The sequence below is a fragment of the Limulus polyphemus genome, unplaced genomic scaffold, assembly GCF_000517525.1.
Source record: "Limulus polyphemus unplaced genomic scaffold, Limulus_polyphemus-2.1.2 Scaffold1612, whole genome shotgun sequence".
Classification (NCBI taxonomy): domain Eukaryota; kingdom Metazoa; phylum Arthropoda; class Merostomata; order Xiphosura; family Limulidae; genus Limulus; species Limulus polyphemus.
Window position 1 is genome coordinate 58,979 of NW_013667222.1, and position 11,386 is coordinate 70,364.

General features: G+C 33.5%; 1 protein-coding gene across 1 annotated transcript in view; it reads left to right on the forward strand.

Annotated features, from left to right (window-relative positions):
• The window catches only part of LOC106464294, a gene marked incomplete at its 5' end in the record, with an annotated part of 46,169 nt that extends 35,105 nt beyond the window's left edge, over window positions 1-11,064 (forward strand). Inside the window, 2 exons of the mRNA XM_022391992.1 lie at window positions 5,141-5,372; window positions 6,316-11,064. Coding sequence (XP_022247700.1) covers window positions 5,141-5,372; window positions 6,316-6,398 — 315 coding nt within the window. The remainder of the gene's footprint in view (window positions 1-5,140; window positions 5,373-6,315) is intronic.
• Between the last annotated feature and the right edge of the window lie 322 nt (window positions 11,065-11,386).

Genomic DNA, 11,386 nt, shown 5'->3' on the forward strand with positions numbered 1-11,386 from the left:
AAATTATTGCTTGTAATAACTGTTATTGTAAATTGTATTGTTGTTAGTCATATTAAAATATATTTGTATTAAAAAGAAAACTGTGTGTATCAATCTCGTTGGCAAATATCATAAATTGAAGATATATCGGCATATATTTAACTACTAAAATTAAATTATCATTTAACTTGGTTTCATACTATTCAAAATTGTAATACGTAACATATCTAAGTGGATACATTATGCTATCACTATGTTAATTTAAATTAAAAACATTAGTATGGTGTTATATCTAAGTGATGATGCCATGAATTAGTCACAGTAGAGAAACTTGAGTAATATGCTCCCAGTGGCTCAGCGGTAAGTCTGAGGGCTTATAATGCTAATAGCCTGGTTTTGATATACACTGTGGGCAGATGGCAGATAGCCTATGTTGTAGTTTTGTGCTTAATAATAAACAAACTTAAATAATAAAATGTATACTTGAATGTCTGATTAAATAAAAATTGTCCAGTCATAACTAAACCTTACTTGTCATTTCAGTAGAAACAGAGGACTCCTTTGGGTCAGCGATAAGAGGTTTCCGGAATTAGAAGGCTGGGGTTTTTAGGTTAAGCCAACACCAGCACGATTTAATCTTTTCCTTAAGATAGTTGTTATAATTAACAAAGTTTTCCAAGAAGTTGTAAAGTACGAAAGTAATTTATACCTTTTATTTTATTTACTTAACCAAATTAACTATGAAAAGAAATGAAGAGGGTGATTATTACTTCAAAGTTATGTATGCACCCTAGTTGTCAAAATACAAAATATATTATTTGTTTTATACTGGGTGCATCAAGAAACTACAACTAGTAGTTATTACATCAACTGAACAAAAATGTACTGGTCAGTTTCCGATGCAAATTGGCTGTTAAACATTGGCATAAATCAATTCATAGCTAAGTCCTACTATGTGTTGATTATTTGGGCTTTTTAAATATGATGTACATAGGCTTCAGACATTTCAATGTTTTTTTATTCTAATAGTAGAATAATTTTGTTTTAAGAAACAACTTTCAAGATACAAAAACAAGCCTGAAACAGTGAAGTTGTATAAGAGTGTGACCTTACAGAAGCTGAGAATGAAAATGGTTAAAAGAGATCACTTGAAAATTCCAGTAGAATGACGTAGAAAAGTATTGACGACTGTGTTTCAGCATCAGTTTGCTGCCTGGAACATACCCTGAGCTTCCTTTCAAAGCAACAAAAATAGAACATCACTAAACCCTGTCTAGTTTTTATAACTTGCCTGTAATGCTTCGACCACTACTTTGTACGTGAGTACATGGGATTGGGTATAGGCAAGTTTGTACAAACAAGTTATCTGTCTGTTTGTTGGTCAGTAATTGTTAATTTTTTTAGAGGGCAACAACATCACGGAAAAGAAGTTTATTTCTTCTTAATACTGTTAGAGTATCCTGGTAAAAGGATATAAGAGTAGGTAATATGTCGTTTCGACCTTAAATAGGGGTTAGTGAATTAAAGATCAAATAACACCCGAAACGGTCTAGACTGTTTAGATTCTGAGGAAATGTATCCAATTCCTTCATTGATATTCGGTATCATAAAACTTAAATTATTTTGAAATAAAACAACTTTTTAAAGGCTTATAAGTCTTAGCAACTTTACAATTGCAATCTTTTGTGTGTGTGTAGATTTTCGAAAGTGGCTTAGCCATTGGGGCATATGTTGTATTTCCTACCATCAAATTGGATCTAAATATAGAAGTCCTGGCAGGGCCCGGTGGTTAGGGCACTCGACTCACAATCTGTGGGTCGCGGATTCGAATCTCCGTCACACTAAAAGTGATAGCTCTTTCAGCCGTGGGGGTCATTGTAATGTGACGGTCAATCCCATTACTATTCGTTAGTATAAGAGTAGTCCAAAAGTAGGAGGTGGGCGGTGTTGACTAGCTGCCTTCCCCATAGTCTATCACTGCTAAATTAAGGAAGACAAGCGCACGTAGTTCTCGTGTAGCTTTGCGCGAAATTCAAAACAAACCAAATTAAACTAAATAAAGAAAAAACTCGTTTATTCCGTAATTAAATATATTCAAACTTACTGAACACAGTCCGAATGATCATTAGCAGAAATGCTGCTCTGGGATAGAAATATATTCAAACTTACTGAACACAGTCCGAATGATCATTAGCAGAAATGCTGCTCTGGGATAGAAATATATTCGAAAAATGTTGGTATAATTAATATTCTCGACGTCTGTGTTTTAAATACTTCTTATTATCTTTTGTTTAAAGCGACCGTTTAACAATTCAAACCTCGCACTCATGGAAGTAAGTGTTTATTAGTTCACCCAAGAGTATGAAGTAAAAACTCTACCACTAGGAAAACAAAAATTAAAAGAAACCAAATAGCAGTCGTTCAAACGCATATCGTTGGTATGGATGAATAAGTTATATTTTGCCGAACTGAGAAATTTGATCCATAAGCTTATTTCATTTAAATAAATGATCAGTGCTACGTTTCTACTAGATCTTGAAGATAACAATAAAACATCTTATTTTCAATACTGCAATCGAACGATGTATTAGTTTTAATTGTGTCTATTGTTTTCAATAGATTTGGGACCTATTTATACAATAATATTAAAAGCCTTTTTTTGTACTGATCGTAAACCTATATCAAATGTAATCACAGTTCTTGCTGTGATACTGGAACTTAATTCGTATTTATTTACGGTTTTGAATTTGATTTTTTACTACAAGACAGGATAGGAACATTAAATAAGTATAGAATTGCAATCGAACATAATTTGTTTAGTTAGGAAAATAAACTAAATTTTATATGAAGATTCCTCTTCCCAAACAATTGTCTTAAAATACACATGTCAGAGAGAACAGGTAACAATTGTATATTCGCAGATTTTTAGAGGTAGTTAAACTTATTTTTAGTTAAACTCTCTCATAGCCTAAGTTTACTTTAACTTATATCGTATGTTTAAATATTTAGGAATTAATAGTTTCTAGTGAGTATTCCTACTTTGAAATAATTCGTTGATAAAGATAACCTGCAGGACTTCTGTTCTTTTAGGCCTGCCATTGCCTGATGGCTAGGGCACTCGACTCGCAAATTGTGGGTCGCGGGATCGAATCCTGCCACCGAACATGCTTGCCCTTTCAGTCTTGGGGATGTTATGATGTGACGATCAATTCTACTATTCGTTGTTAAATAGTAGTCCTTGAATGGGTGGTAATGACTAGCTGCCATCCTTCTTGTCTACCAGTTTAAAATTAGGGAAGGTTAGCGCAGATAGTCCTCGAGTAGCTTTGCGCGAAATTCAATTAACAAATTGTTCTTCTAGATAAAAGAAGAAAGAAAAATATCAGTGAAGCAATATAATACTTTAATTTGAACATAGTGCTTCTTATAGCTCAGAAAACACTTCAACAAATGCTTCTAATGTAAAAGTATCTTAATCGAATTTATATTTAAAGCATTACTTTTAATAGAATGTTTTCGTTTTTCTACATCTAAAAGATCTGCTCGAGAACAGATTGTGGTAGAAGGTTGCTAAGACTGACTTATTGTCAACACTACTATTATTATAATAAGAAACATAACTGCTAATTTCTAACGGTTAACTATAATAAAAACACATTTTGGATTAGGTATTAAAAGTAAGTATTACTGATGGGCATATAACAAAATTACGTTTATATAAATAATATATTTGTCTCAGTGAGCGTGTATAATGTACCGAATTGTAGACAGAACTTTAAGAGAGATTATATTATATATTAGGGTAAAAAATTTCAATGCACCCGTATAGAATAAAGAACAAACAAATACAATGAATCTAATGCTAGGTCTCAACCAGAATATGTTGAGGCGGAATTGTTAGATTTCAACAAGAATAGACTAGCCAGAAATATTAGATTCCAACAATAACATGGCTAATCAGCCGAAAATGCTGGATTTACACTAGAACATGTTAATCCTAAAATTTTAGATCTCAACAAGAAAACAGATAATGGAAATGCTAGACCTGAAAAAAAAGAGCACTGCTAGGCGGAAGTGCTAAATCTAAACTGGAATATACATATCAGCCACTGTTCTGGTTATCAACTCGATTAAGTAGTATTGTACTTAAATACGTCTTTATACTTTAATAAAACTATATAATTCACATCTCCTGGGTGTAAGCTGATAGTTGTAATTGTTTGAATACATGTGTATTATTCTCAGTACGAATATAAAGGTTGAATACGTTATATTAAAACTATTTTGGAGCCACATCACGTCGTTATGATCCATGCAGCCACCTCCCATCATACTCTGTCTGATGACCATGCAACTTGACAATAGCATAGTGGACATGTCTCCTCGTCAGGTTATCATGCCCACAGCACACCACTTCTTCCTGCTTGCTTTCCATAACCCATCTATGTTTACGTGAACGACGGTTTTCCAGCACCCGTTTCAACAATCCAATCGCACAGAAATCCAGAAATCTGCGCCTGACAACTTGACTGATATGTCTTCATATGGAATAGCATGAATACCCGATTTCTTCCCCATCTATTTGAGGTATGCGATGATTGAAAATATATGTCGTGGAAGCAACTTGTATATGCGTAACTTATCTCGCTTTTCCAGATAACTTACTATTTCTCGGACCACATAGAGAGTTTTACCACTGACCTTTGTATTCGTGGGTTCTCACTTGTTAGAAGACGCCGCACTTTGCGTAACACTGCTGTGGAACGACTTCTTGAAGGTCCTTGTCTTTATGATCATGGCGCCTCAAATTAATTCACATTCCTTTGTTTTCCAATGCCATTAATTTTAACGACTATCCCATCTTTATTATCTAAGTAAATGAATATTTTCAGGCTGTCACATACCTTTCTCAAAAGCAAACAATTTTCGGCCGCACCACACTACTTACGAACAATATTAAAATGTAGTTGTAATATTTATTGTTTCAACGTGACTTTATATCGGCGATTGTTCTCACGTGATTTGCACCTTCCAGTCGTTTTAATATAACGTACTCAGCCTTTTGAATATGTTTTTGATCATTCTCTTGGATCCGGTTTACCAGACTTGTTGATTTTTAGTATGAATTAAAATAATCATCTTTTAACATTGCTCCATGCAGGCGAAGTCGGACTACATCATTAAATATTCTGACATCCAGTACGTGGATAACACGGTATCTGCTGTACTAGGCTTAAAGTTCAGAGTTCATCAGGAACACTTCCTCTCAGATGGGCTTCGTCTCAAGTGCACGGCAACTGTTTCCAGAGTAATTGGTACCAGCAGCAAAGAAACTGTAGTTGGTAATCTTCGTCAAAGTTCAGGTCTTCATGTGTCAGAAAATAGTGGCTCTGGTAAGATACTTCACTTTACTGCATCATAATGTCAATCCAAGTTCATAGTAGATGCTATAAAGTATTGTCGGTATTGATAAAGGGATAATTTAAGTAGATGTTTGTTGTTGTTTGCTTTAGGACAAAGCTGCATTGGGCTCATTGCGGGAATCGAACTCCGGATTCTAGCGTTGTATATCCGTACAATTTTCGCTGCCCCATCGGGGACAATTTAGGTTTACTCCTATTATAAGAATGGTAGTTTCCAATACACTTCGACATGTTTATGACCTAATAAAGATTTCCGTAAGCAAGAGAAAATTCCGTTTGCAACCTCTACCGGGTTAGTTAAAGACTCAAAACTCCACTGGGATAGATCAAGATCCGTGATATTTCTGGTTTGTTAATTAAAGACCCAAAATCTACTGAGTTAAATAAAGTCCTAGGTTGGATTATAATCTGTCACTTTTTTGTGTTAGATAAAGAGCAGAGACTTTTCTTGCTTAGATAAAGACACGAGACTCCAATATAATAAAGAACCGTGACGTATTGGCTTGGATAAAACATCACGACCCTAATAACTAAGTAAACACTTGCAACTGTACTGGGTTAAAGAAAAAAAACTTTTTATATATTCGATCAGTGATTCCATAAAGAGGTAGATGGATTTCAGTTGAGTTGGAATAAATATATTCTTTATATTCCACCTAAGATGCTAATTATGATACATTTTACAAAGATCCATATATATATATATATATATATGTATATATACATGTATTTAAGTATAATATACAATCATTTTCCTCGCATAAACCTTGTAAGTTCTAGAAACGTTCAAAATGAAAAAAAAAGAAAGTATTTCAAGTTATGTTAAATTTTAATTACTATTATAATCAAAAGGAACAACAAACTTTTTAAAATAAATTGCTTGCGTTGTAAGCTGTATTTGTTTATCTTTTAGCTTTGAATCATGGTTCCGGCTGTTACCTACAAGCTTGGCTTCTCTGGTGTTTGGTGGCTCTGCTCTGGTCTGTAACAGACTAGTCAGTAACAAGTCGCGAGAGATCCTCAGAGATTAAAAAAATGACTCGAGTGTCTGTGTAATTTCTTATGTAGTTTTAACCGAGGAAACTAGCCAGTCTCTTGGGAGTAAAAGTGCGAATCTCTGAGAACGCTGTTATAATGAAAGAGGGATTGCTATCGTGGTGGTATCTTCAGAAGACTCGCATTTTTCGACCACTATTTAAATAACCTTAAATCTGATTTGTAGCAGCGATTGGCCTTGAAGAAAACTTTCAGTCTGACTTATAGCAGCGATGGCCTTGAAGAAAACTTCCATGTTACAAGAGTCATGTGATACGCTCGTCGGTGTGTTTGTGCTGAAGTTGCATCCCCTTGTAGAAGTAAAGGAAACTCCGTATCGCTTAATGGGGACTTCTGTGATACGTTAACCTATTTTATAACGTTTCGCTTCCTGTAACAACATTGTGCACACATAAATGCGTAGAACAATAATTCTTGGATTTACCTGTGTTTTGGGCTTAAATTTAATGTTAATGCTACTATATCTATATGTGGCTTGTGTATATATATATATATACATATACACACATATATATACATACAGACCAATACATATACAGTACGTGGGTTTATTTTTACGTGCCACTTTCTACAATGTGTTATCAATTTGTTCTAAAAAATGTGAGTCAAATCTTACAATCCTTTGCATAAAACCTGGTTTAGTAACAAAAAATTAATACCTCACATCTGAAGTCTTAAGTTACCTTAAATTGATTTCTTTATCTTAATAAACATAAAATCCTCACAACTTTTACATTTTAAATTTTTAATAGTACTACATAGAATAAACCGCCTTTTTCATGAATTAAAAAGTCAACTTTTTACAATATTATTCCTATAGAAGCTTAATCGAAAAGACCGATTCCTTCAGTTCTTGAGTTTCAAAACTGACTGTTTCGTACATTCTATTCATCTAATGATGGAAACATTACTTCTTATCTAGTTATTTCAAATAAAGTTTTGCCAGGAACTATATATATATATAAACGTTCAACTGAAAGAATAACATCGTTGTCCTAGAATAATTCCTTGAATGAAGAAAATTATAAGATCAGAAATCAACCCGTCTAACAATTAAAAGATCAGAAATCAACCCGTCTAACAATTATAAGATGAGAAATCAACCCGTCTAACAATTAAAAGATCAGAAATCAACCCGTCTAACAATTATAAGATCAGAAATCAACCCGTCTAACAATTATAAGATCAGAAATCAACCCGTCTAACAATTAAAATATCAGAAATCCACCCGTCTAACAATTATTAGATTAGAAATCAACCCGTCTAACAATTAAAAGATCAAAAATCAACCCGTCTAAGAATTAGAAGATCAAAAATCAATCCGTCTAACAATTAGAAGATCAGAAATCTAACGAGCAAAATAATCCTGATACGAAACTCGTTGTTTTATGATCTTTGTCTCTCCTGTTTGTTTTACATTTTTTAGAAAACCTCACAAAATAACCACTCGATAACTTAATATAAAATGCTAGATGAGTTAACTACAGTTGAGACAAACATCGTTTTGATCCAGTGTCACTGGATGAACGATTTCAGTGTAAACGCTGGCTTCGCCCATGTATCGCCTGTTGTATCATGTGTTGCCAGGTTAACGATGGTCAAGGTAAACACCGGTTTGACCACGTATTACCAGTTGAACGACTTCAAGACTACTGCTGGTTTTACTACGTATTACTGGTTGAACAATAGAGAATATGAAGTTAGTTTAACCACGATTTGCTCATTGAATGACACGTTTGACCTACTTAACTTACGATTAAGGTAAATTCTGGTTTTACCACATATTGCTGGGTGAGCCATGGTCAAGAAGACATCGGTTTTACCACGTATCTCGATTGAGTAATTAATATTGAAAATAAGCGTTCTAGTTTAGCACTTCTCACGTATTACAAACAATATTTTTAAGTTTCAATAATATTTAGAATAATTAATCAGCTTCTTTGGAAAAATTACACATAAAAAACTTTTGTTTTTCTTCTTCTCAAGAATGTTTATAATTCTCTATGCATTAAACTCCCCTTTTCTTAATCTGTTCACATTAAACGAAAAAACATTATCTTTTAAACTTTCAGGTATGTTCTGAATACTACTTTTTTATAAGTTATGTTAAATATTGATAAAAGTTACTTTATTTTCATAGGCAGTTTATTGCTGAATATAAATTTTAATTCATAAACGCGACAATTTACATTAATCGATACGTTAAAATAAAATATTCTATTGAAACTGTGGCAATTGTTAAACGTAAAGAAAATGAATCGTGTACAAGGTTATTATTATTCAACAACAGAGACACTTCGTTGTTTAATATACCATAAAACAACTTTTCTTGGGTTGTTTAGAGTATAACATGGTGTTTTCTTGTCATTTTCTGCTGTACAGAGATTCAGAAACTTAAACTGAAGTTAACTTTTGCACAAAAAACGACAACAAAAACGCTACGCAGGCTCTTTGTAATTATACACAATAGTCACTGGTGTTAAAATATAAATGTAAATATGATTATGAAATGAATTTTGTTGTTAATTTTCGATAAACATAATAGGCCATTTAAGGAAACATTTCGAACGTATTTTCTTTATTAACAAACTGGCCCTAAACTTCTCAGTTTTATAAAATAGATCCGGGAATTTGATGTTTATAATACTATGAAGTGATTGATTCAAGTTTGCTTTTAAAAAATTCACAAATTTGGATTTAGAATCAAAATTACGTTAAGACAAAATATAGTTAATTCTTGATTTTCGTTTCGTTTATTTTATACTTGCTAAATATAGTTGTCATAATTTTTCTTAAGACCGTCCAATTGTTTTTCAGGATATGTAAAAAACCAAAAAGAAAAAGAATATAAAAGTAAAATTTATTCATCTCCACTGCATATTAAGAATTTTAATAGGCTGATTTAAAAACACGAATGTAATCAATTATAAGTTTAATACGTAAAACAAAGCCAAGTCTAGAACGGTCTAATAGTTTTTGAAAAAAAAATTCGTTGAGATATGACATTCGGTCGGCGTTTCGTACACGTTAACCTCTAGTCAATTTCTGATGTCAGAAGAACCCTAAATGTTTCATAATGGAAGTTTCGTTTAGTACAAAATATAATTGTAAATTATTCTTGTTATTAAAATAAATTGTTTACCCTTAGGAACATACAGAGTATTCGAATGTTACTGAAGAATATATATTTCGTTTGATTTTTTCACTTGAATTCGACTTTTCATCTTTGTTAGAAAACCAAATTCTATAGGCCATCGTTATATTCTTAATCTGGACATAAACAACAAAAATTTTCTGAATATTAACCACACATAAGTTTGGAGCCATATACATTTTACAGTAAAACCTCGAATCCAGATTGTGTTTTTAACCTGCTTATCATTCGAGAAAATACTCACATATACTTCTGTGGTTAGTATGATTAAAAAATGTATTTATGAAATTAGCATTACTAATGAATATTTCAATAACTGAAGCTTAGCTCTTTGTAGAACTCAGGTTCTGTATACGAAATAAAATATAGACCACTCACTCAGCTCTGTTCACGTGTTTTATTGGGTGTGCTAGCTTTTTGTTGTTTTTCTTATCTAGACATTTCTGAGAGTAGCATGTTTTGTTTTGTTTCTTCATGACATTACTGTTTTGAATTGTTTGACGCCAATTAATTACAGTGAGTAAACACTCGCAAGTTCACCGTGACACTTTACAAGGAAGACTTGTCCTAAGTGCTGATGAGCACTTCCCCTAAAGATGACACACATTTAAAATTTAGACTAGCTGCCTCCGAAACGTTACGACAACCGCGTATGGAATTCCTTAGGTACTGAAAAGAACGCCGCGTTCTCTTCTCGCGACGTCTTCGTTTGGATGCTCGGCATCTGACGAATGAAATAAATGAGCGCTAACAAACTGTTCTTCTAACGTGTGTTGACGACGGAAGCAGGATTATCTGTTTATGGGAAGCCTAAGTTAAACACATTTTGTGCTTGGGTGGTTTTTGTCACTCTCATAATGGGTCTGAGCAGCCGTACGACACGCCTGACTTGCTACCTCAGTTAACAGTTACTTGTGCCAAGATCTAGCGTTCCAATTGAAACCAGACGGGCGGAAAACTGTTGCAGGAGACAGAGCAGAGAAGCAGTGTTATTTTAAGAATATTAACCATAAAAGAAATTTGACACCAGGGATGAAAATAATGCAACCATTCAGGCATCTACATCCTTAACTGTTTTTGTAAGCCTTATCTAGGGTGTTCATTATCCAGTGAGCTTCATTAAGCCTGAACTAGTATGTGAAATTCTAAATGCCGACTGAAGAACGTTCTCGAGTACCTGTAACAAAGTTAGCTTACATTAAGCAATTTTTCACATGCAGGTTCAACAATCTCTTTACGCTCTAGATGTTTGGTACAAAGACTAACACTTGAATCCACGAATTTTGACAGCTTTTGATAGTTAAGAATACGTAGTGGGGGGGGGGGGGACAATGTTTCATTGGTATAATAAAACACAATGTTTGAAATCAAATTAACTGAATAATCACAGCTAATATTTAAAGTGATATCGTTCTACAAATTTTGTTGAAATAGTTTGTGAAATTCCAATTTAACTTGGTGTTAAAGTGAAATTAACCTTCACAAAAACTCTCGAGCATTTATTTATCTGTTTCATTTTTGAATGTTAAATAAAATCACATTTTCTATTTGAACTCCTATTTCTCGGTTTTTTTGGTTTTTTTTGGTGCAAAGCTACACAATGTGATCTCTGCGCTCTGTCCTCCCAGTGGCACAGCGGTATGTCTGCGGACTTACAACGCTAGAAACTGGGTTTCAATACCCGTGGTGGGCAGAACACAGATAGCCCATTGTGTAGCTTTGCGCTTAATTACAACTAACCAACTCTGCGTGTTTTTAGTTTTATTGTGCTGGT